Source organism: Cydia pomonella, chromosome 12 (genome assembly GCF_033807575.1).
Source record: "Cydia pomonella isolate Wapato2018A chromosome 12, ilCydPomo1, whole genome shotgun sequence".
In the NCBI taxonomy this organism is placed as follows: Eukaryota; Metazoa; Arthropoda; class Insecta; order Lepidoptera; family Tortricidae; genus Cydia; species Cydia pomonella.
This window is the reverse complement of record NC_084714.1, coordinates 4129896-4157508: the sequence shown is the minus strand read 5'-3', so window position 1 is coordinate 4157508 and position 27613 is coordinate 4129896. Positions and strand designations below refer to the sequence as shown.

Genomic DNA, 27613 nt, shown 5'->3' with positions numbered 1-27613 from the left:
TAGGGTCGGCAACGCGCATGTAACTCCTCTGGAGTTGCAGGCGTACATATGCGGGCCGTATGCTTGTTTGCCACCGACTTAGTATTAAAAAAAAAGTAACACTGAAAATCCATCAATAAGCGAGTCTGTTAGGCATACTGTAAAAAATGAACTTTTATTAAGATTTTCTAATCGCAGTATATAGCACTTCTCGGAACTCCGTAGCTGATTACGATCGCAACGAATGCCTGACAATCGAGCACAGGTCCGTCCTCTAAGCGCGCTCCGCGCGGACTGAGAGCGGGGCGTCGCTGCTGCGTGATTTATACTTGTTTTAAAAAAATATAAATTTACGGCAATGTAGGTCCCATAGTTACGATTTTTTTTTTATAGATTAACATAAAGTTACAGTTTGCTATAATATTATTTTTAAAGCAAAATATGCGTACAATTTGCGGAAATAAAATATAATAAAACCCTGTTTTCGCCAAAAAAATGAAGAAAACTCGGAAGGTATTTTATCAGTTTTTTCAAATGAATCTTCGATTGTTAATCATTCCAGCCCCTCGTACGAGATATGTTGAATCAAATTGTAGTCATTCATGTACCAAATGATTCTTGTTTATAGCAAAATTGAGAACCGAAACGCCACATCTCACTGCAAAATTTGGAAAAGACTCCCAAAAAACCTCATTAAAAAAGAGGTTTAAAAGAGAAAATGAAAATTTGAACTGTTGGAGCCCCTAGTTTAGGAAACGATTATTTAAGTACGTTATCAGTTTTTTAATAAATACTAATAGTTACGTCGTAATCTTGAATGAAAAAGGAAGCATTTTACAAAATACGCTCGTCTGTAGGAATAAGGACTCTTAAGTTGACACAGAGAGGTGTTTATTAGATATGACGTTTTGCCTATAATTTTAGTAACAATACTTCGCGAACTCGGATCTGAACATAAGACCTTATGCCTAAAATAATTCTAAAGAAAGTAATGAAACACACGGATGACGGTTGACAAGTAACGGGATTTTATTTCATAAGAACAGATATTACCATAGACATATGTTGTTACATGCCTGTACTAGATGGCGCTAGGAACTATATTTTAAACTTATTTTGATATATAAACAACACCCCCACTATATCAAAATAAGAAATAAACTAATATTTGACAGGTATAAACCAGTGAAACTATCTTTCATTAAAAAAAATATTTTGTCTCTACAGGCATATAAAATAAAACATGAAGTAATTACACTATTCAAGTGAATATATAAAAATGATTTAGTGATAACAGAAATTAAGTAATAAAATCATTTCTGAATCACACCAAGTGTTTTCATAAACCTGTAATGTTTCACCTCTGGTAAACCTTTTGTTAACAGGTCAGCGGGCATGTTAGCGGTTGGCAAATATTTTGTTTCAACAATATCATTATCAATCACTTCCCTAATGAAATTATATCTAACATCAATATGTTTAGAACGCTTATGTGACTGATGATTATTTGCCAGCTTCAATGCGCTCTGACTGTCATTGTATATAACCATTTTATTGCTAAAACCCATCAGTTCCACTTCAAGGTTTTTCAAGTAAATGGCTTCACGGCAAGCTTCTGATAAAGCCATGTACTCACTCTCACATGAGCTCAAAGCAACAGTCCTTTGCTTTTTGCTCTCCCAAGAAATAGCAGAACCAGACTTCATAAAACAAAAACCTGTATATGACCGTCTGTCAATGGTATCACTCGCCCAATCTGCATCTACAAAACCTACCAGTTCTGCTTTTCCTTTGGAATATTTCAAACAATAGTCTTTTGTTCTCAATAAATATCTTAAAATTCTTTTAGCATAGTTCCAATGAACATAAGAATAAGAATTATTAAATTGACTCAAGTAACTAGTAGCATAAGATATATCAGGCCGAGTTAATACTGATAAATACATCAAGCTACCTATAAGTTTTTGATATGGCAGGTTTTCTTCACAAAGATTTGTTTTTTCAACATTCAATTTACATTCTATAGGAGTTTCAACAGGGTTGCAATCTTCCATATCAAATTTTTTCAACAATATCTCTATATAATTCTCCTGATCTATAGTAATGAAATTTTCATCTTTATTTATATTAATTCTCATGCCTAAGTATTGTTTTACTTGACCCAAATTTTTTAATTTAAACTTTTGACTCAGTGCCTTTACAAGATTATCTTTTTCTGTACTATGATTTGAAAATATCAAAAAATCATCAACATAAACACCAACAATAGTTTTCTTATTATTGTTATGATTTTTAACAAATACACAAGGCTCAAGTTTACTCTTAGTATATCCTAAGTTACACAAAGTTTCATCAACCTTTTATACCAAGCAAGTGATGATTGCTTTAAGCCATAAACAGCCTTTTTTAATTTTAACACTTTATTTGAATCAATGACAGGAAAACCTTCTGGCAAATGCATAAAAATGCTTTCTTTAAGCTGGCCATTAAGAAAGGCTGTTGTGACATCTAAATGAGTGATATCCATATCTAACTGCACACTCAAAGCAAACAGTAACCGCAAAGTTGAGTGCCTAATTACAGGGGAAAAGGTTTCTTGATAGTCCACACCAAGCTTTTGTGTGAAACCTTTAGCTACTAGCCGCGCACGATATCTCACTCTATTGTCACAATCACGTTTCTTTTTTAAGACCCACTTACACTGCACAACACTCGCATTATCTGGGGCATCGACAACTTCCCATACCTCGTTGTCCTCAAAAGACTGCAGTTCATCTGCCATCGCCTGCAACCACTGTTGTTTCTCAGGTCCACTGATAGCGTCTGCATATGTCATCTCGTCTTCTCCCACATAGGTGCTGGTGCATGTATTTGCAAAACCATAACGTTCAGGTTTCTTCCTCAATCGTTCAGGTTTCTTGGTCAATCTTTCTGTGATGTCCACTCTTCTTGGTGAAGCATTTTCTGAAGACAATTGCTGATTTTCAGATGTCAATTGTGACAGAGCATCTATTCTATGAGGTACACCTTCTGAAGACTGCTGCTGTCCTTCCTCTTCATGTTGATCACCATCATCCACTTCGAGGTACTCTGATTCAGAGTCACTGGAGTTAGGCTGGTTAATTGGCTCTAATTTAACCACAGATTCCTCTGTCAACTCCCCCACTGAATCTGTGTTTTCTATACATACTGTGACTGTATCCTCATTCTTTTTCTTCTCTAGAATCACTACATCTCGACTTGTTGTGATCTGATTCTTTACTGGATCATAAACTCTGTAGCCTTTTATGTTCTCAGGAAATCCTACAAGTATGTGCTTCTTGGACTTTTTGTCCCATTTCGTCCTTTTTTCTTTCGGGATGTGTACCATGACAGGGCTACCAAAGATGCTCAAACCTTCTAAATTAGGCTTTCTTCCTGTCCACATCTCGTAAGGAGTTTTATCTATCCCCGATGCTACTGATCGGTTCTTTATGTATACGGCAGTATTAGCAGCTTCTGCCCAGAATTTCTTGTCTAGGCCGGCTTCAAACAAAAGACACCTTGCTCGTTCCACGATCGTACGGTTGCTTCGCTCACTGAGACCATTCTGCTCTGCTGTGTAGGGGTTGGTTTTCTGGTGCACTATACCTTCATTCTTTAAGAAATCTTCAAATTCTTTACTACAGTACTCACGGCCTTGGTCCGTTCTTAAAAATTTTATTTTCTTGTTCTGACTGTTTTCCACCATTGACTTGAACTCCTTAAAATAACTTAATGCTTCACTCTTTGCTTTAAGGAAATAAATGAAAGTCATTCTGGTAAAATCATCAACAAAAATGATGAAAAATCTTGCACCACCAATTGAGTTTTTTTCCATAGGACCACAGATGTCACTATGAACAACTTGAAGGATCTCTGTGGCTCTTGTGCCTGGTGAGAAGGGTAACCTTGACTGTTTTCCTTCACAGCACACTTCACAGTTTAATTTACTACCCGTGAATGTTCCAGGGAAATCTATTCCGTCCACTAATCCGCGCTTCATCCTGTTTAAATCACTGGCATTTATATGACCCAGACGGCTGTGCCAGGTCTGACCATCAGCTGTTGACGATGATAGCATACAGCTTGGTGTTGTTTTTAGTTTTAACTTGTAAACACCATTGACTAGGTCTGCTTCTGCAACTAATTCGCCTAGTTTGTTGCGAATCAAACATTTTTTACGACCAAAATGTACACTATTTCCATTTTTGGTCAATTCACTGACCGATAGTAGGTTAGTCGTAAGGTCTGGCACGCACAGGACATTTTTCACGTTCACTTCGTATCCGTGACTTGTCGTAATTTCCATATCTCCGGAACACAAAACAGGTACTTTCGTATTATTTGCTACAATTATGTCTGGAATATCCGGCGAAAACTCTTTATTTTGCAGCCAAGCTTCATTCGCCGTAAAGTGCTGACTCGCACCGGAATCCACATAAAAATCGCTTTTATTGAAGTCTCCACTAAGAAAAACAACGCTAAACGCGTTAGTCTGCTTTTTCTTTTCTGTTTTTTCATTTAACAGTGGACATTGGCTTCGATAATGGCCTGCGTTTTTACATTTATAACAGGTTATGTTCTTCGTGTTTACATTTGAGTTTGACGTTTGAGAGGTTTGTTGTCTATGCTTGCTAGTGTTGCTGTACTTCTTCTTCAAATAACTTTTTGCAACTAATGCTGAATTGCATTCCGTTTCACTTACTTGACTTGATTCCATATCGAGTAATTTGGTTTTAATTGAATCTGCCGTTATACTGATTCCAGAGTGCTCGATAGCCATAATCATAGGCATAAATCGTTCTGGTAAACCAGCAAGCATCAATGAACCTACCCACTCATCATTGATTTCGAAACCTGTACCGGATAATCTCTGCGAGGTTTCAACTATTTGTGTCACATAATTCGTCATATTATCACAGTTTTCCAGTCTGATGGATATTAAATGACGAAGCAAAGTAATCCTCCGCGAAAATCCTGAATCGTCGAACAAAGTCTTCAACGTTGTCCACAATTGCTTCGTGGTCTTTGCATTCTTTATATGCACAAATAACGATGAATCAATCGTCAAAATCAGTTTCGCTCGTGCTTTTGCGTCTGCAGTGTCTGCTGCTGCTGTTATTGCAGTCCCGTCTGCTGGAGGTTCTTCCTTCAGATACTTGTTCGCGCCTTCAAGTATCAGCAAATTTTCTACTGCGAACGCCCAATCGTCGTAATTTTCGCGACCCTTAAGCTTTGGCACGTTCGTCAGAAAATTAGAACTCATTTTCACGCACTAAACACGAAAAAACACTAACAATTACTAATATTTTTTATTAAAAATACGGGAAAACGCCCATAACCTCTAAAGAAAGTAATGAAACACACGGATGACGGTTGACAAGTAACGGGATTTTATTTCATAAGAACAGATATTACCATAGACATATGTTGTTACATGCCTGTACTAGATGGCGCTAGGAACTATATTTTAAACTTATTTTGATATATAAACAACAATAATTAACGTGTTGAGTGTAATTAAGTCAAAATACTACTTTATGCCTGTCTTTTACTGTTCAATCGAGAGAATCGGATCTAAAAAATTTGTTGCATAAATAGCGCCTTTCTAAATAGTATCAAAAGTACTAAATCGTTTTTACTTATCCAAAATAGAAGGTAGGCCCACATAGTTCGTGAAATAATGGCAAACAAAAGTGCCAATTTTGTTATGGCTGTCCTGAAAAATTAACTTTTTTCACATCCGCCCATATGAAACTCGAGGCGAAAATGATTATTTTTTCCAGTAATTATTACCAGGGACTTACTCGGTCGCCTTTGGGTCGTCTACTTAGAATGTTATTATAGTGCTTGTGAGTGTTTACATCACTGATTTTGTTTATCTGTGTATTATCGTGTCAATTCCCCTTCTTCTGTTAAAAAGAAAATAACACGCACTACTGACTAACTAAGTAATATTGATTAGATTTCGGTCAACTTTGGTCATTATTTGCAGTAACTAACAGTATTTCTATTACTTTTTACTACTCTTATATATTTAATTTAATGGAATATCGCTGTAATGCAAGCTAAATTAGACCCATTTCCCGATTTCCGATTGAGCTAAAAATTTGTATACATATGTAAGTCGGGTGAGAATGCAATATTATATTAGTATCATCGAGCTGATCTGATGAAGGAGATAGGAGGTGGCGATAGGAACTCTATGATGAATCAACGCAAACATTTGTGTTTGGGGTTTTATTATTGTCTCGATGAGTATTAGTTGCCTGTGGTTAAAAAGTACAGTCAGCGATAAAAGCTTGTACCAAAAATTATATTTTTGGCAAAAAAATAGTAACTTATTGTGGTCTTAAATAGAGTTAAAGTCCGTCTAAGCTAATTTAGCACCGATTTTAATATAACAAAGTGATGGAGTGGCATTACAAACATCAAAAACTTGGCAGTGACATTGTCCCACGTTGTCATTGCAGATCAGGTGCAAATAGAATCTTGTGTCGAGAAAATACATAAAACGAATTGATGGTTAAAAAGTATTTTAAAAACGACAATTATTTTGATAGAAAGCTTTGAACTGGTTTGACTGAGCCAGCTACTCGCCCGTGCTCGCCGAGTTACTGGAATGACACACTTGATATTTACGGGACGCCTGACCTACTTGCAGTTTCGAAAACAACTACTTTTATTTAACCTGTGCGTTTAAAAACATCTGCAATAACATTTAGAGGAAACCGCAAAAATGCAGATTAAATCCATATTGCACTAAAGGTCTGTTATTTAAAAACGCACTTTAAAATTAACTATAGGACATTAACATGCCCAATGCCTAATATAGCAATACGTAACCCTCCCAATATCGGCCTCGACGATTAGGTCAGGTGCATTGGGTTAACTTCGGGTAGTTTTTAAATGGCAAATATCTATTTATAAAACCAAAAGCATTTCTTACTTTATCAACACTTACGCTACCATAAGTTCGTTGGAAGGAGAGAAGGGGCAGTCGAACGCGATGGTCCGACCAGGTTAGCAAATCGCATGGTCCATGATGCCTTACAGCCTGACCACGACATTGTGACTGGCTTTGGCTAAGGCGACAACGAAAGGTGTGATCGCTGTGTCTCCCTCCAACCTATGGTTGTCGCCTTAGAGCCGAAGCCAGTCGCGCAATGTCGTGGCCAGCGCGTTAGAAGTCGCAAGGGCTCGAAAAGCCTGGAAATCTGCCTTCCGGAATCATGTGGTCCACGTAGGAGGTCACGACTCACGACCCTCAGCACTGAGGAAAACGAAGCAAGGAGGAAGACGCTTAAGACGTTAGGTACCCTAATCCAGCTTACTATGAAAAAAAAAATAGACAACCTCAACACACAATATTTCTTATTCAATACTACTTTCCCTTATATTGTAATCTAAGCTTTTTTATGATATAGGAGGCAAACGAGCAGACGGATCGCCTGTTGGTAAGCGATTACCGCCGCCTATAGACACCCGCAACATCAGAGGGGTTGTAAGTGCGTTGCCGGCCTTTAAGATGGGAGTATTATATAATTATACTTGGCTTTTAAAAAATAGGAAAGGCTATAAAACTCTAGCACATGCAGTTTCTGTTTAAATTATAATTTTACAGCCTTTTTCAAAACTTTTCTGGAAGCTTTCAAAAGGTCTCCCGGAACACCAGAGCCGGCGTTAGGCGTGGGCGACGTGGGCTACTGCCTACTTACGGCCTCGCGGGCCGAGAGGCCTCGCGCCTCAAAGAAGTATATCTCGGACACGACGTAAAAATGTTCGTTATTTTTTACGCCACCACAGGGCCTCGCTAAAGTACCTTGCCCACATACAATTTTGGTCTTGCCTCGCCACTGCTGAACACCCTGCTAAGGGTTCACAGTAAAAAAAAATCGATTATATTTATATGCATTAAGATAAAATCAGACGGTGCATTTTGTGTTCATTTTCGTGTTTCATTTTGCATCTTTCACTCAAAGTGACATGTGTGAAACAAGAATGAAGGATGAATTCATTGCTGAAACATTCTAAAATCGTTGGATACACTCTGACTTGAACAAAACATAGTTAGCCTGAAGATTTCTGTCATATGATAAGTTTTTGTACTCACCCGAATATTAATACGATACCTATTTACGAGTCAACTAGCAATTGACCAACAATCAAAACGAAACTGAAAACACTATCAGACCTGACCGCTTTCCCACCCGCCTAGCTCCAGTGTACTATAATAAATCCACCACCATATCAACAGCAAAACGTCACAAACGCCCATCGTCTTAAATAAACATATGACGTTTCGTTTAAACCGGGAGTTGTTCCGGCATGCGTAGGCGCTGGTACTATTCCTATTAGAGTCACAAGCAGGGGTGAATCGGTATAACCATCGTAAGGAGACCTCTAGTTCTATCACAACTAGAGAGTGCGCTTAAACTGGTTTTCGTCGAGCTTATTACTCTCTAGGCTTCCACAACGTGAACTTTTCAGTCCAGCTTCAGTTTGCCACTAACCTCCGTCGCGTGAACATGTACCGTCGTCGCTACCGCACCACGCTGGGCCTCGGCCTTGGTTCATCGTTTTCGTCGGTCTCGACGACGCTGTCGTTCCGGACGACGACCTCGACGGCGACGGACTCGGTCCGGTCCGATGCACGTGCGACTGCTGCGAAGCTCAAGTCCAAGTATGAGAGTGCTGGCACGGCGCAAGGTGCGTGTGAATGAACCTTTTCGCAAAGTCTATTTGTTATATAGTACGTAAAACTACAGGATAACATACCCACAAAATAGTACCCCCACAACTTTGTAGTGAGACCTAAAAGTCCTCACGTAACAGACGTCACGAAAAGTTGGTACGGATTTCTCATTCAATAAAGGCTTTTATTTACTTTACATACTGTATTGTCTTGCAACAGAGTTCAAATTCCTACAGCAGCTATGTTTTGAAAATTCTGGATGTACTATTTTTGCTTAGTATAGTAAATCAATTGGCAAAGCTATATCGCCTTTGGTGTCTAAGTAATCTTCAGTTCAATTTGACTAAAACTTAATGCTATACTCACTACCTAAAGGTTGTCTGGAAGAGATCGCTCTGTAGCGATAAGACCGCCTGTTGTTTACCTCTATCTTCATGTATTTTATGTGTTTCCATGTACATTTTTTCAGAGGTTGTGCAATAAAGAGGATTTGTATTGTATTGCACTGCAATACCAACTGGCGACTGAGGTCAAATGCCATCTCTTTCACTCTTGGTTTGTCTTAAAGTGTACAGGAGATAGCATTATGAATTCAGTCGCCAGTTGGTATTGTGGTAAGTATAACCTAACCTAACCTAAAAGAGCGCCAGACATGTAACATGCAATGTGTTTGAATTATCTAAAATTTACTGAACGTTGAATTCGTCTAATAAGATTTGACCCGAACATACATTGTTAGTAGGTAAATATAGCTTGTAAAATATAAGTAGACAGTCCATCAATTTGTTTTTGGGCCATTTCATCACAGTGATAGTGTTAAGCCAAAAGATCTCGTAACATTTTCACTGTGACATAGTAAGCCAACTGCAAAAGTTTCAACTTTATGAATGAGTTCCATTGATAAACTGGGTATGCGCTTTAGCATCTCGCTGTACGTCGGCCAGAAATCAAATTGTTGCTTTTATGCGAGACGAGATGATGCTTGACTTGACTGTCAGTAAAAGTTGTATTTGCTATCTTCATGGCAGTCATCGTTAGGAACCAAATAATATGATAACTTTCTACTACAACATTTGTGACTAGGCTGAAATACAATGTAGCCTTCAGCAAATTTCGTTTTCGCTGTTCTTTTTGCGGTGGAATTTTGCGTTTTGTAACTGCTGAACAACCCTTACCATGCACACTAATAATTCAAGTAGCGTTCAGTTTCAAAGTCTGCGTGTTTGCGTTTCGTCTCGCCGCACTGTGCGAGTAGTTTGCATATCAAAGCCGACCGGTTAAGTACTTGTAACGCTAGACAGACCTAGACGGTGCTTGACAACCTGAGAACATATATAAATCCTTCTGCCCGAGATGTCCGAGTATAAGTAATAGTTCCATATCTCACTTCCGTAGTAAATAATACACCTTTTTAGGGTTCCGTAGCCAAATGGCATAAAACGGAACCCTTATAGTTTCGCCATGTCCGTCTGTCTGTCTGTCTGTCTGTCTGTCTGTCTGTTTGTCTGTCTGTCTGTCCGAGGCTTTGCTCCGTGGTCGTTAGTGCTAGAAAGCTGAAATTTGGCATGGATATATTAATCAATAAAGCCGACAAAGTCGTACAATAAAATCTAAAAAATTTTTTTTTTAGGGTACCTCCCCTACACGTAAAGTGGGGGTGAATTTTTTTTTTCGCTGCAACCCTAGAGTGTGGGGTATCGTTGGAAAGGTCTTTCAAAACTAATAGGGGTTTTCGAGAAACATTTTTTGATAAAGTGAATATATTCGGAGATAATCGCTCCGAAAGAAAAAAAAAATGTGTCCCCCCCCTCTAACTTTTGAACCATAGGTCCAAAAAATATGAAAAAAGTCGTGGAAGTAGAGCTTAAGAAAGACATTAAATGAAAACTATAGCGGACATGATCAGTTTAGCTGTTTTTGAGTTATCGCAAAAAGTATTCCCTTCATAGTAAAAAGACTTGCTTTAATTAGGTACTGATTATGCAAAGCCTATTTGTTCAACTCGGGTGAAAGGTACCGTTTCATCCCTTGGTTAACAATTTACTATACTTTAAGCTCCAGTTTAGCTTATTGTGACGAAAGAGTAACTACGGAACCCTACACTGAGCGTGGCCCGACATGCTCTTGGCCGGTTATTCACCCTTTCATGACTTCCGTGATAAAAACTGTTCTAAGTATGTCCGGCACTCAAACTATCCCCAAACCAAATTTAATTTATAGGCTTTAGGCAGGTTGTTCTAAAAATTCATTAAAATCCCAATCTCTTAATCAGAATCCCATATAAAGTTTCGGTCGTTTGCAAAGACGTGACTTTCTTGACGTTAAGGATTCCGTCAAATGTCATTGGAACCCGCCCCTAAAGTTTGTTTTATTTTATGACTGAGTGAACAAACGAGTTCACAGATCCTAAGACTGCCCATAAAATTAAATCTCAAGTTTGCAAAGGACTTGGTAACTTTAAGGATAAAGATATGAGTAGGATGGTGCTACTATAGCGTATATTTATTTCGCATAGATGCTATTAAACATTATTTTAATGAAAATATTTTAACTTGTGTTTTTAAGTAGAAACACCGTTTTTAAGGAAACGTCATAGTTTCATAGTTTGACGTTTAAAATAACACTTTCACTGTCTGGGCTATCAAAATCGCTGTCAACTTATCTTGAGCTGACTCTACTTAATATACATATAAATTATAAACTGAAATAAAAGTCATATACGAAAGAAAAAGTACCAAGGCCGCCAGTGCTCGAGGCTGGAATCGAACCAGCGTCCTCCGCAATCGCGGCATTGCCAGAAACCGCTTGGCCACCCGCGTCGCGTCACAGCGGCATGGGTCAATTTTTTCCCTTGTATGTATATACAATTTCTTAAGGCTCGCATATATGTTTCGATATATATTAAGAAAAAATGCGAGTATGCTTCGCTTAGGTAGTTCAAACCTTCATCGTGTAGGCATATCTACTTAATCCGTAACTCATCCCTAGCTTTCCAGAAAGCCTATCCAAAGAAACGCTTTCAAAACAGCTTCGACAATAGACCAAATAAGAGATACTCAGACACAAGAGGGCATTGTCAATTGTTACGACACTACTCTAAAACAGGCTCGCACAATTGTCACTGTATGTAGCCAAGTATATAAGCATCTTTAACAAGAGACGCATGTATGTCGTTCGTGTCAAAAGGGGGATCGCGTCAGGAAAGCGAAAACAAGTGTTGAAAAGTATGATTGTAATGTGTGAAGTGTAGACTCGTTATATTTTAGGTGATTACTGTGAGGAATGTGTACCTACTACGGGTTTTGTTTCCAAATAGGAATCTGGGTTTGTTTACACATTTATGAAGTTTTTCATATACATATTATAATAAAATTTAAGGCGTGTAGTGTGACTAATGAATACATAATAAGAAGCTATGCTATAGCGTGAAATTATTCGTATTTACTGCTTCATATGTATTTTTTAACTACGTTAATAATGACGCCCTTTAAATTTGAATATTATGCGTCGGACGACAGCGTATGTTGACCCAAACATAAAAAAAAAACTTCACTTGACATGTTATTACAATTTCAATCATCTGCTTCACACAATAAAGTCTCTATTTGACCACATCAATTACAACTCGGACTTCCAATTTCAAGTATGCTTAGGTTTAGTTGTAGGACATATGTGACGCGTCCTTTTGTTCAGAACTATCATTTGTCTTCAGTCAGACGCCTGCGGGCTGAGGGGGGATAGGGAGTAACAAAGGGGGGCTGGGCCTTGTTTGTCGGAAAGTTTTTATTACCGAGACTGTGACGGGGAGTTGCAATATCACTATGTATTCCCGTTGGACAAGTACCTAAGCTAATGTAATGAGACCCCGAGATCTGTAATAACTACGGGTATTAGGAGTTCACGTTTATAATTGTTCTGTTGAGGCGAGTGGGCAGTAACGGTCTTGGTACTCTTGGTATACTGGAGTCGTAACATTTGCCGAAATTGCTATGTTTTTACCCGAAGCGCGGTAAACATTAGAGATAGTGGCTTGTTGTTAGTTAACTTGTGGAAAGTGTAACTATTTTACTTATTTTATGTTCCACGCATCGCCAAAATAATTGATTTTATAGTTCGTGTCATTGACGATAACGCGCAGATTTGTCAAATCTAACCTCATATAACATGACAATACGAGTTGCACGCGTCGTCGTGAATGACACGATCTTTAGGACTTATAATGTCACCCTATCTACTTTAACCCGTTGAACGCTAAATACCCTGCGCCACTTGCACCGTCCCACTAACCGGGGTTAACCGGTTAAACCGTTAACCCAGTGTCAAATTGTATTGGCAACAATGGTAACTCCGGGTTTAACCGGTCAACCCCGGTTTAGTGGAGTGGTGCAAGTGGCGCTTAGAGTTTGACCAAGCCAACTCAGTAAGTCTGTATGGCATTTGCAATGACAAAGTGTGGTTATGTCATCATTAATGTCTGATTTCTAAAAAAATATGATATTTATAATGACACTCCATCACTTTGTTCTATTAATCGGTGCCAAGTTAGCTTAGACGTACTCTCAAGGTGTCGTGAGTTGTCGAAACTCTGTCAAAGTAAAATGTCATGCTTTCTAGTAAGATTGAATTAACATCTGGTACATTGTACTCCTACAAATAATGTCGGCATAAATAAAATGACAAAAGGTTGTCAACAGTTTTTTCTTTTCTGTTTTCTCAAGTCAAACATACATGTATTTTACATAGTTCGTCGCACTTCCCGTTTCCCCTTGTTTTCCAATAAAAAGATCTGCATTGTAGTTTATAAACTCGCATGAAATACGCCGACATTTAGTTCACCCGTGTCCCGCCCACGCCTTACGTCAGGACAAAGTATAAACGATCGGGAAAGCTGTGTCATTAATTTTAAGTGGCCTTGACTGTTGGCGAAAAAACTAGAAATTAAAATGGTGATCTGCCAAAAAACTGGACGTTAATAATGCTGACGGTACTCTGTGAGACAACGAACTTGTAATTCTACAAAAGTTTGTCAGTGATCAGGCGCTCATTCTTACTTTCTTTACACCGACAAAGCATTATAAAGCATTTACGAATAGTTGTGAGGTCATACATGGTGCAATTTTACAAGCTTTTATGTTTAGTTTCACCTGTCCTGTTGTCTGTCTGTAATCAAATCTTGCAAGTTAAATTTCACACACTTCCCGGTTTGTAAATCGGCTAACAATGCTATATTATGGTACCATCGAGCTGATCTGATGACGGAGACGAGAACGAGCGTGCTACTACATCTTACACCAATATTTGATAGCCTATGTAAACTCCTATAGCACTCAACTTATGTACGTAAAGGTTTTTTTTTGAGATGCAGCTAAAATCGGTCGTTCTCCCATACTTGCTATCAATACGGCAGATTGCGTGTTGTGATAAGCTCAGTCTAGAAGTTAAGGCGTCATCCATTAATTACGTCACACAAAATTTCAAGTTTTAAGCCCACTTTTGTCACGCATTATCTCTTTAACATGTCTCCGGTTGCTGTGACGTAATATGTGATTGTGGATGAGCCCTGACGTGATCTTTGAATTTAAGGAATGACAGGTACCTACTCGATCTTCTCATAAATAAAAGCGAATTTTTCTACCTAATGTTTCTCAACAGAATCGAATTTAGGCAGTTTGCCAAAAACATGATTTGATATTAGAAAGTAGAAAAATTGACACGTCACCAAATCGGCACTGCCACGATTTCATTAAAACGTGACAACGGTGTCTTTATTCCAATAATTCTTAGAATCACACTCCCCGTCGACAAATTGAAGCGAAAAAAGATGTGTTCAGTGTTTTTCTACCTTTTTCGTGACACGACCCCCCTAAAAAGAAAAACTTTTTCACAAGCCAAAGTTTTTGCTGTTTGTAACTTGTACGGTAGATTTTTTTTTTGACTGACTTCTCCACGTGACCTGCTAATAGAGGCTTCACGACTCCAGAGGGTCGCTATTATATCACAATGTTTTTGATAACTTGGAAAACACTTATTTATATATTTAAAGAAAATATGAAAATATAGTTTCGAATACAGTACGATGTAGCAATCAAATACACAAGCAAAGTAAAAATGTGGTTTTACTGAAATGCCAACTAAATTATTTTGTCTCGTACCGACGAGTTTCTCGGAACGTGTGCGCTTAATATATTTAGATGTTAAACCATTCTATCAAATAACTGGCAAGAAGATGCACTTATAACATATTCTGCGTAACCTATTAAACTAATTCAACATTGCCTGGCTTGATAAAACAGTGGCTCTCTACCAACCAGCTGTCTAAAGTCTGACTAACCTAACTTTGCACCGACTTTAATAGAACAGAGTGAAGGAGTGTCATTATAATAAACGTCATATTTTCATAGAATTTGACATTAATGATGACATTGCCTTGCAAATGGCATGCAAAGTTATAGCTCGATCCGTCTAGTTTTCGTTTTCTCCTAGTTTTAGGAGTTAAATGCGTACATTTGATAGAGAATCTCTGTTTTTCTCAAAACAAGAAAAGAAGTGCCTGTAAAAAAAACGATATGACAAAACTAATCACGTGTCAGGACGTTCACCTTTGTCTAAATGGGTAGAAGTGGCATAAAACAGCAATAAGTCCGGTTCTAATTTATACGACGTCTGGCTTCACCCGTCCGATATGCCAGAACACGCTAGTAAATTATTAAATTAGTTCGTCATATTCATACACGACTGTCATTCTAAACGCTCACCCAGCAGGCACGAGTCGAACACTCAGATTAGAAGAAGCTATACATGGTCTCCGATTCTCTCTAAATTCTGTTTATACGTCATTCCGACTTTCCTCCTCTACTTCGCACGGTGTTAAAATAATCTATTGTGAGATCATTGGTAAGCATTTCATCCCTCGTAATTTTCATATAGCACTAAGACTTTCCGCTTCTACCGGGGCCAGGCGAAAGCGGTATAACCAGACCCCAAACAAAGATGTTGTACTTTTAAATTCAAGCATATGACGATGAACTTCTGAATGTCAAAAACGAACACTGGTTCTAAACTGTCAGTCCAGATACTGGCTCAAAGTGGTGGGACTTGTTTTATTCAAAACGTTAACAGACATTTATTGACTACGTAACTTGACGGAGTTGCTGGTTTACACAAGATTGCGTTTTTTTTAAGTATTTCGGGGGTTCCTTTACACTGGTCTATTCGTAAACTTGACTCGACGGCACTCGCGAATGAATCTGTCAAATATCAATTTGACCTACATCTGCGTGTCGTGTGGCGTTGAAAATAAACGGGAATGCAGACAAAGGACGATTTTCGACGGTTCTCACTGAACAGACTTGCACTTTGCAATTGTATTTCGGTAATGATTGCGAAATAGCAGCTCTTAAAGTAGTCTGTGTAGTCACTCGGTGGTCGGGGAACAATGCTCGTAGAGCCGATGACGCGTGACGTACCGGAAGGTGTAGGGAGGCTTATAGCAATGTGAAACAATTTGTTACTTGTATATTCGCGGAACTTTTCTTACAATTTAGAAGAGACTAGAATAGAAAAAAAATAGAACCATATAACTAACACTTTATAACGTCACGGAAATGGTTTCCACTCAGAAACCCTTCCTAGGAAACCTTTTTTTGCTGTTGTTGTTGTATGCACAAATAGCTCTGTAAACTCTGTAGTAACTTTATTGAATCTTAAAATATTTTCATTAAGGAAACTGTAAGTCTAGTTTCAAGGAAAATTTCCAATGTTATACATAATTATAAAAGACTGTTTGTTTCTTAAACAAATAAAAAAAAAACGACATAGTCATAAAAGTAAAATAATAGTTCTTATATTTTACTAAAATTATAAAATATATAGTATTATATAATATTAAGTTATTTTAATAGTAATAATTATTTTCTTTTCATTAGGATAATATTTCCCTAACAGTAGGTTCCTGGTCAAGATAGCAGACTTCGTACTATTGGATGATGATAGCGAACCGCTCGGTGTTATGGAGATCCTAGACATAGCTTTTTGTCCAGCAGTGGACATCTCTTTTTTAACATATGTGAAGGGTATTTATAAATGCTGCTATTGTTACACAGTTAATGTTCATTGACTTGTAATAAAAGGGCCCTTGAGAATACTTGCAGAATATACACTAGGTGTATAGGTGGATATAAATTGAATTGATTTGCTTTAGTTTTAATAGTTTGTGTAGTTTTTACAAGTAACTTTGGAATAATTTCCGTTTCATTTTGTTTCAAACAAGTTGAAACGAATGACCTATCATAACAGTGTGTTTAAAGTTTTGCACGTAATTCTAGCAGTTGCTGCGCAGCAGACGGCTTTCCTGAACGATAAAAACACAAACTTTAATGTTGACAGTTTTATAGACGAAAAGAGCAATTGTAATTTGTTTACATTAGAAAATAAATACGTAGGAAATAAGAATAAGTGTTTGCGGTAGCCTTTAACACCGTGTTACGTTAAAAAGTGAAGTTTACTTGTTCACATGGACAACCCCATCCATCATACGCTAGCAACGAGCAGTATAGAAATAAAACCCTGACTGGGTTAGATCTTCATTAGAAAATGTCAAAACTATGAAAATTCACGCAGCATCAGCCGCCACAGACTTAATTATTTAGGTTTACGATTTAGTGGAAACCCCCAGTGGCGTCGAACGTATATAACTAATATGTTATAGCCGGATATTATATTGACTTGGTACACTCTGATGTTATTGGCTGTTTATTCTGTCATCCGGACGTAGGTTTAACTGTTCGTTTTTGATTCTGAAAATTAGCATTTGGTGTAATATAACTTATATAACTATGTTTTCCTACTCTACTGTTATCTGTCATTTATACATACACGAACACGAATATAAGAACATACATAATAAGGTTTGAAGAAAAGTCTATACTGTCTATTCTTTATAACAGCACTTGTGCTTTAAAATCGATATAACGTTACTGCAATTAATGGCTGCCAAGCTAACAAAATAAAAATTAATACAGTTTCAAACTAAGTGCACTGTTGCCAACTACGAACTACGCTTTCGGCTCCGGCTCACATTGTAACTCACGCCACTCGCCTTTTTTGACTCTTCTTATACAACGGTTGCATAAAGTATTATTATTTTTTACCCAGCTATTAAACAAACGCTCGGCGGTAGGAGCTATAATTTTACTCTATGTTTATCGTTCGATACTTTCATCGTATTCATCGATGATCGATCGAACATGGTAACACACATCTTCATATAAACAGTTTGAACAATAAATTTATTATGTACTTATCATTATCACCTTGAGTAGACGCATTTCGGTGTTTAATCTTTTTTGATGCGCTCGCTAGATAGATACTTCGTGGCCCTACTTGCGACACGTGATCGTACGTTATTTTATTTGTAGTTTTTCTATTACATAGAACTCCGCATTATCTGCAATTTTTATCTGGCACTTTATGCGGTATAATAATGAAGTAAATTCAAGTGGCACGATTACTTATTACTCATTATTTACTACATAAAGTGCCTGAACTGCTAAGTCAGTCTTATTTCTATTCCTAAAAACATAAAAAACAGATAATACAAATAAATCACGTAGGGTTAATTACATTGTTCTCTTAAATACTCGTATTCATAGTTTATTGATAATATAAATTACAGTTCAGGCTTACATGACTATCATATAAATTAAATTTAGATACAGATGAGCATACAAGATTCATACATTTGAGAAAAATATATGCATTTTTCTTCGTTTTGTGTCCCTGTAAATAGTTTATACCCATGCCACGTAATACTCATAAATAGTATCACGTGTATTTCAAATATTTCAGCACAAATATGCTTAACCCCCGATATTTGCCCCCAGAAGGTACAAGCAAGATCTCGTAATAAAAACCTTCAGTGTAAGCGGATTGCAATGATTTATAAAAGCAATATTTCTTTGCCTGCGACATAATGGGTCAGATATAAATTGTTATGCAAAATTATACTTTATGGTTCACCTTGAGGTGCATTTTAAATACATTATTGATATATATTTACTTACCCATGGGTTCCTTATCTGTCAAAAGTAAAGGGGCCCACAGATTACCAGTTCGCCGGTTGATAGTACAGACTAATGAGTGAGTGAGTGAGTTTTGCGATTAACTGACAGCAGTTGACAGCAACTGCTGTCAGTTAATCGCAAAACTCATTCTCAGTTCCATTTCAGGTTTTGGCCTGACGACTAGTTAATACGAACCGAGAGTGTGTGGCCGCTTGACGATTCCGGCTAGCGTCGACAGATATCGGTCGGACAGTCCACGGTCTTGGGGCGAAAATTGACGATTCCCAACTGCTAGTGTGTAGTCGCAGCAGAGGTGGCAGCAGGCCATTGCAGGCAATAATCGCTTATGTGTGTAGACGTTATTAGCCTAGGAGCGCAGGCCACCCGATAGCACCAGAGATTGCAAGCGGACTGGTAATGGGAGGGACCCTTAAGCAAGATTTTCGCTACACTCCGCCATTGAAACAGAGTATTGATGGACTTATTAAAGATATCCGCGTATTATAGAAAGACATCTTTTGTAACTTTTGAGCACCATAAAATATAATTTTATTGGGCTAAGATAGTCGGCTCTTTATAATTTGTCACCATGCCTGTCACGTTCTAAAAACTATGTAAGCGCGAAAGTGACTGGCATAATGACAGGTGATAAAAATGGAACCATGCTGCCACCGCTGTAGATTGCAATTCCCCTTTGCAAAAAAGAAAACAACAATGCAGGTTACACACAGCGGAGGGTGAAAAATGTTTTCATGTTAAGCGAGTCCGCAATTTTTACCGCAAGAGGTATAACACTGCGTATCTAAGTATAATAAGTATAGTCGAACAGTGACTCTAAAATCCTGTAACAGCAATATTCTCTAGGACAGAATACTCGATACAAGCGTTCCTCTGATTATGCAAAGAGGATGCCATAAAAGTGATTTAGTCTCAAAGAACCTATGAATATCGCGCGTCGAAACCTTATGTGATTACTACGTTCAACATCTATTGAAAATAGATAGTTGAAAGAGTAGTGATTTTTTAAACTTTTTTCATTTACTTAGATTAAACAAGTAGCTCTGTGAGCAAAGACCTCGCAATTTACCATTAAAATAAATAAAAAATTGATTCAACAAAAATAATATACGTTACTACAGTACATACATATACTAGTTAAGTGTACATACATATACTAGTTAAGTGTGGTGAATAAAAATTATATGGAGACCAGTGTGGCCAACTTTCTAAATAATTGTTTACGTAATACTGATTGTAATTTTTTTAATCATTTTTGATACAAGCTTTCTTTCCACAGGCAACTAATACTAATTGAGAAAATTCTAACAACCCCAAACACAATAAGTTGCATTGTTTTATCACATAGTTCGTACCTCCTGTCTCCATCATCAGATCAGCTCGATGGTACCATAATATTGCATTGTCACTCTACATACATATTATGTTATGCACATTTTCAGCAGCAAAATTTGAGCCGTAAAGACAGTTAAATACATAAAAAGCTTGTAAAAAGCCATGAAACTTTTACTAGACCATTACAAACCATCCATTTACTGAAAACGCTTTAAAAAATAGTTTATATTACTTATGTAAGCAAAAGAATGTAATTAATCGTATATGATTTATAATTATAATTGTTATATATTTGCTCTGACTTATTTTTCAAGTGTTTGTTTGAATTAAATTTTTAAGTGGTCGTATTTAATGTTAACTTAGTGTTTTTTATATTCTTATTTGTATTTATAAGAATATATTCGTAATGCATAATCTGTATTAAAAAGATTTAACAAAATAAAGAAGACCCAATTTTAAAAGTACTCCGTTATTTCGACGCTTTAATTCAGAGTGGCAGTTCTAAACAATTGGAATCCGAATGTCAATCAAATTGAGAAACCACTTTACCATTTATAATTTCAGTTTGGTCTGGTCTAAATACGGATCGAGCTCGTTTTGACACTGGCCATTATCGCATTTTTTATGCAGACTTAGTATGGTGCTCACGAGGAACCTGAAAGATTATAAGCATGCATTTCTGAGTCCAAAATCTTTAGGTAAATTTTGCCAAAATGATATCTGTCAATAAGGACATTTAGACTAACTAGTAGGAAAACGCGTTTAGCACTAAGTAACTATAATATTATGTTTTTTTATTGATATTACTTCTGAAATTAGGCGAATTCCAGAAAAGTTTAAATATGAATACTTTAAATATGATCAGGATAAAAAAAATTAAATTTCCAAATAGCCGGGTCCACACAAAGCGAGCATAAGCGCGAGGCAATTTCCTCGCGCTCAAATCGGCCAGTGTACACGTGCCACGGCCGAGGCGGCGCACTCAGGCGATTGCGCTCGCTCTGTGTGGATCCGCCTAATGAGAATTTCCGACTATACCTGGGCTGAGCGGGGATAGGTTATGTGAAGTGATGCTATTGGTTCTTAACAAACACATCCCTCGCTACGCGTCCTCGCACATCTCTGGTGGAAACGCAGCAATAACTGACCATGTGTAGATCGTGTATTTGCAACAGGTTTTACGAATTATTTTGTCAGTTAACTGTGTGGAAGATGGTACATCACTACTCACACCACACTGTTGTTTGAAGTATAAAGCATTCTCGTCACATATTACCGGGAAACCCTTGTTATCGGCCAAAACGTTAGCGCTACGATCGTAGCTTAGCAGTGCACGAGTTGATATACTTAGACAAAGCTTTTATTTTCAAGAAAAATACGTGCACAACTTTGATGACTATTGATCTTTAAAAACCTGTGCACCACTCGAACTATCCCTAGCATCGTAAGCGAATTGCACCTACCCCTCATACATACTTTACGGGTAGAGTGACGTGCGATTATCTCTATCTAATTAAGTACATAGTAACAAATGAGATGGAAGATCCTGTCTTTCTTGAAAGTCGGTAGAACTAAGTGCCATACAAAGCTTTATTTGAGCTGATTAGCGCCGTTTAGCCGAACCGAGGGGCTAATTATATCCAATCTCGCGGCCAGACGCCCCGACGCCTCTGTTCGTCTTAGTTGAGCTATATTACGTATGAGGTAACTAGAGGTGATTGTTTGGCTGGTTTCTGCTCGCGGTTTCAATGTGATGCATTAGGTTTTCATAAGCGTTTCATAAAAATGGATTAGGTTAGACGTAATTAGGCATAGAGAGACCCTTGAGACCGCAAAGGCCGAAAATTTAATTAATTATCTCGTTTGAATACGCAAGTCCGATAGAGAGATAGATCGGATAACGAAATATAGATTTATTAGATTTTTATATTCGCGGTAGGATATCTGACAGGATAGCGACCCTGATCATGCCTGCGATGCTGATAGTCCTGTGTTCGAATCCCGGATCATTTATTTTTGTGTAGATCAGAATTCTTTTAGTGACAATTCAAAGTTACGGTGTGCAATCTAGTCAAAACTATCTTGATGAGTTGTGGACTGCGCAATTGCGAAAAGAAAATCTTGTCTGAAAAATATTTATATTTTTTAATTGAAACCTAGTCTAACCTTGGAAGCCGATGCTTTCGATTTTAGTACTAGCCTAGTGTGCCAAGGTCAGGAACTGCGCTTCTTACCTATAATCAATGTCAAGTGTGCCAAGTGTGTCAACGCGTGAAATTGGATTTTTAGCACGGAAATAATAGATAGGTATAGAGATTTTGTTTTCTACGTGGACAACGGAGTCGACCGAACAAAATTCGGCCCTATTACTTTTTACGCTCAAGAATGCTTCTTAAGTTCGTGTCAAGAGGCTTATACTCGTATAGGCGTACGGATTTTCGTCTGCGTCATTTCAATGGTCAAGGTCTTAACCTGGCCAAATCCGGCTTTCCCAGTTTTCATGAATGTGGACTGGTTAAAACTTAAAAAAAAATCTGTGGAGAGTTAGAGCTATTTGGTGCAAGTAGTACTAGTAGTACTTAACGTACTTACAGTACTTTGGATAGGTGAAATTTGAGATTAGATTGGTGGAACATTGTTTAGCCTCTGATGCCATAGAGATTTTGCAAAACCGACGGTTTCTACCCGCTGTTTATTTAGAGTTTTCCGTCAATAATTTTCTCCTTGGGCTTTAGGGACACCAATTTTTAGTGGCACAGTAATTAATTGCAGAAAACTGTTATTGGTGGTAATTACAGTAGAGATCCTTATTTCGTGCCTTACCGGGGGATACTTTCCTTCAAGAATTATACACGTTATACCTTTAAGAATTATCTTCTTCGGGAATAAGCAGCAGTAGGGTATGGGTAGGGTTGCTATAATTGCTTATACGGGACAATGGGTTCGTATGATATACATATACGGGACTAAAACGGGACGGGAAAAATACGGGGACAGTCCCGTATATACGGGACCTTTAGCAACCCTAGGTATGAGATTTTATGCTGTCTAAATGTCTCTAAAATCAACCCTATTGGACTTACACCCCAATATTGTCTGAATCGCTATCTGAAGGTTGTCTGGAAGAGATCGTATTTTAGCGATAAGTCCGCCTGTTGTTACCTACTCACTTATGATGTCCTTTTAGGGTTCCGTAGCCAAATGGCAAAAAACGGAACCCTTATAGATTCGTCATGTCCGTCTGTCTGTCCGATTCTGTCACAGCCACTTTTTTCCGAAACTATAAAAGCTATACTGTTCAAACTTGGTAAGTAGATGTATTCTATGAACCGCATTATGATGTTCACACAAAAATAGAAAAAAAAACAATAAATTTTGGGGGTTCCCCATACTTAGAACTGAAACTCAAAAAATCTTTTTTCATCAAACTCATACGTGTGGGGTATCTATGGATAGGTCTTTAAAAATGATATTGAGGTTTCTAATATCATTTTTTTCTAAACTGAAAAGTTTGCGCGAGAGACACTTCCAAAGTGGTAAAAAGTGTGTCCCCCCCCCCGTAACTTCTAAAATAACAGAATGAAAAATCTAAAAAAAATATATGATATACATTGCCATGCAAACTTCCACCGAAAATTGGTTCGAACGAGATCTAGTAAGTAGTTTTTTTTTAATACGTCATAAAAATTAAAAAAAAAAAAATTTTTTCATCAAACCCATACGTGTGGGGTATCTATGGATAGGTCTTCAAAAATGATATTTAGGTTTCTAATATCATTTTTTTCTAAACTGAATAGTTTGCGCGAGAGACACTTCCAAAGTGAAAAAATGTGTGTCCCCCCCCCCTGTAACTTCTAAAATAACAGAATGAAAAATCTAAAAAAAATATATGATATACATTGCCATGCAAACTTCCACCGAAAATTGGTTCGAACGAGATCTAGTAAGTAGTTTTTTTTTAATACGTCATAAAAATTAAAAAAAAAAAAAATTTTCATCAAACCCATACGTGTGGGGTATCTATGGATAGGTCTTCAAAAATGATATTTAGGTTTCTAATATCATTTTTTTCTAAACTGAATAGTTTGCGCGAGAGACACTTCCAAAGTGAAAAAATGTGTGTCCCCCCCCCCTGTAACTTCTAAAATAACAGAATGAAAAATCTAAAAAAAATATATGATATACATTACCATGCAAACTTCCACCGAAAATTGGTTTGAACGAGATCTAGTGAATAGTTTTTTTTTATTTTTTGTTTGTAACATGTATTTTTCTTTGTAGTGTACAATAAAGTATTATTATTCCCTTTATTTATTATTATTATTATTGTCCCTATTGTGCTTTGTGTCTTTTTTTCTTTGCTTATCCGTTGCTGTATGTACAATTTTTTTTGCGACAATAAATGACATTTTTATAATATTTGTCGCGCTACGTAATATTACATTGTAATCAATCTCCACTATATGTATGTTGTACAAACTTACAATTGCAAATCTCTTAAGAACTGTGCCAAACTCAGCTGGCAAAATCGTTTTACGCAAACAGAAGCCAGTAAAAATTACATTAGCCAGAGTGATTAAAGAGTTCATGAATTGAAATAGCAGTCTGGGGTTAGTGACTAGCAATGGGCGCGAATCCAATAGTTATCTTTGATGTTAATCGCATGACGTAGTAAATGTAAACAAGCGGTCACGTAATTTACAGTTTGGACTGTCAAAATTTAATGTACAGCCAAGGCAGTCAATATCAACACAGAAAAAGTGCCAAAAATATGTACACACTGCTTTAATGCATAGGCAATAAGGTCGTGTATACATATTTTTGGCGATTTATATCGATATTTAATACCTTAACTGTACCTACCTACTAGTGGGCGGATATTCTGATGGTGGCAAACACACTTTCGATTTGCCTAATTGTAAATTGTCGACCTACAGTTGAATTAGTGACACTACGTTTCGGATACCAAAATGCAATAAGTGCAGAGCACAATGTACATGTTCCCGCGAAAATTGTGGATGCTCTGATAATTTGCTGAAACTCTCTTAGCTTTGACTCACTCCTCAATAATGCATGCCATATTATGTATTTATTAATTAAGTACAGAAAGTTTACAACAAAAGCACTAAAATAGTCTAGCTAATACTTTTTTTTCATTTCCAGACATACAATTTACAGACAATTTTAAAGAGAACAAACATAAATCAAACTTAATACTAACTACAACTACATAATTATAAATCTAAAATAAACTAAATATAAAAAAAACCTCCCCAAAATCACCCGCCTCCGGAAAACTTTGCCAAAATGCTGGCGACATTCCCCCTCTGAATAGCCAAGCCTAACCTCTAGTCTGGGCAAAGAACGAGCATGCCCTAGGGACGCCTGAGACGCCTACCAGTCTAACCGACACTTCCTTAAGAAAAATTTTTGGTGTCGGTCGGCCAAGTACCCAATGGTTCAACAAAAGCTCAATATATACAACACAAAAAATATAGCAAAACAATTCGTCGATAATTAAGATCATATTATATAACAATCACGTTTCTGTACTTTAACACGTGTAAAGCTACAAAAGAAAGCTGATTCTGGACACCCAATTTCCCTTGTTCTATTTTCACTCGTTCCACAAGACCTTGTCCCCGTGAATCTTTTTAATTCAATGCCACTCGGCCGACGGTATATCTCAATACAGGGGTGCCTGTGTCATTGCAAAAGCGTGCCGAGCGCGGAGGAGTTCATGTTTCGGTACAACCAGTATAAGAGTGATTTCTGGCTACGCATGGTTAGTACGAGTCTCGGAACCATAAGTATACTGGCTGGTTTGGGCCTTCGAGTCGCCTGTCTGTTAGGCATTGGAAATATACGTCCAGGTTAAATGATAGCGTAAATCTTGGTTAGTTCCGACGTGCTTGAGACGCGAGGACATAAAGCAGTATTTTAGACTTCCAACTCTTTTTAAGGAGTTTTGCACAGAAGCCGAATTGGGTACTAGACTAGAAAATTTAGCTAAATGTATAGAAAATGAGCCATCCATTATAAAAAAGTGGAATTTAAAAAAATATTTTGAGATAATAAAAAAATACAAGGCTCCAAAGTCTCAAAAAAAAAAAATTTAATTTCAAAAACATAAAAGAAAATGGTACGGTCACGTCTGAAAATATCGATACGGACAAAGTGCCAAAAATACGTATACACTACCTTAATATATGGGCCATAAGGTCGTGTATACATATTTTTGGCACTTCCATAGTGTCGATGTTTTCAGACGTGACTTTACCACTCGATTCCTTACATTTATTTGAAAAATAAATTGTAAGACAACTATACACATAAACGCAATATTTCAGTGTCAAAATGGTAGTTTCCTTGATCTTCCAAACATTTAGGATAGACTAATGTAATGTAACGTATCTAGTATAAAAAAAATCATCAAGTGCGAGCGTCAGACTTTAACTCCTATTTCTGACCTTTGTGTTGCTTAAATGCCATGAGTCCTGTATAGACATTTGATCCTCAGGAAAATCAAGATCGATTGACATTATTTACAAAAAACTGTCAAGTAGCCAATTACGGCCCGATTCGAAGGATGAGATACGATAACGATAAGTTCTGGTTTAGACAAGTTCTCATTTAGATATCGTTTGTATGTCGTATAATTGACAGAAGCAGCCTGATTCGGGCAACCAATGTCACTTTAACGTTAGAAATACCGTAGTCAGTAAGATCTATTACTGGGATCGCAACGGAATCGAAATAAACGTCAATTTTGACATGTCGTTTAGTTATCGATCTTTCCAAGATCTTAAACGTGAGTTAATCATTCTCCGAATCGGGCCGTTAGTCATTAAACTCGAAAAATAAGGAATTGCCTAACAAGAAACATTTTATCGGCTATACGCTTGTTATAGGTAAAAAGTAATTTAACTTAAAATTACTGATATTTCGGCACTTAATTAGGTTTCAGATCATTAATTTTCATAAGAATTTTACAATTAACTTAATACGAGAGATGGATACAGAACAGTATAATAAATTTTGTTATGAAATTCTAATTTTTACAGATATTCATGAAACATATCTAATTTATTTTTCATCATACTGTTTCGGGTGCCCGTTAGCAGTGTTTGAATAACAATCCAGTTGGATACCGTTCCCAACTCAAGTTTCAACTGTTTCAAGTACGCTCGAATAACTTCTAAGAGCATGGTGTCATTCTTGGTTGCTCTCAGTATCATTGCTAATGTGAGACTGCACTTATCTATAGTACTTGGCATTAGATACTTCCTGAATTCTTTTGCAAGTGTGATAGACCCTTTAAGCCTGGCTGGTTTTTAACTTTTTTTGGGGCGAGCTCCTTTTGTTGACAAGAAACCCGTGCCCACCCTGCAGTTTGAATCCCACCCCCTCTTTCTCTAGGGGAACGCTTTACTGATAAGTAAACTTTTACTTTTTACTGCCCAGAATAAGTGAGCATACTTATTAATCAGAGATCCAGTAGAGG

The 27613-nt window shown here is 37.3% G+C and overlaps 1 protein-coding gene across 2 annotated transcripts in view; it reads left to right on the top strand.

The window, feature by feature from the left end:
* Positions 1-27613, top strand: part of LOC133523339 (E3 ubiquitin-protein ligase znrf2) — a 261718-nt gene that overhangs the window by 10592 nt on the left and 223513 nt on the right. The window contains exon 1 of one of the 2 annotated variants that reach the window (XM_061858858.1): positions 8340-8709. The exons of the other annotated variant lie outside the window; for it this stretch is intronic. Within the exon in view, the coding sequence (XP_061714842.1) occupies positions 8529-8709 (181 nt within the window). The 5' untranslated portion in view covers positions 8340-8528. Of the gene's footprint in view, positions 1-8339; positions 8710-27613 lie in introns of those variants that run through there. 2 annotated transcript variants of the gene reach the window in all.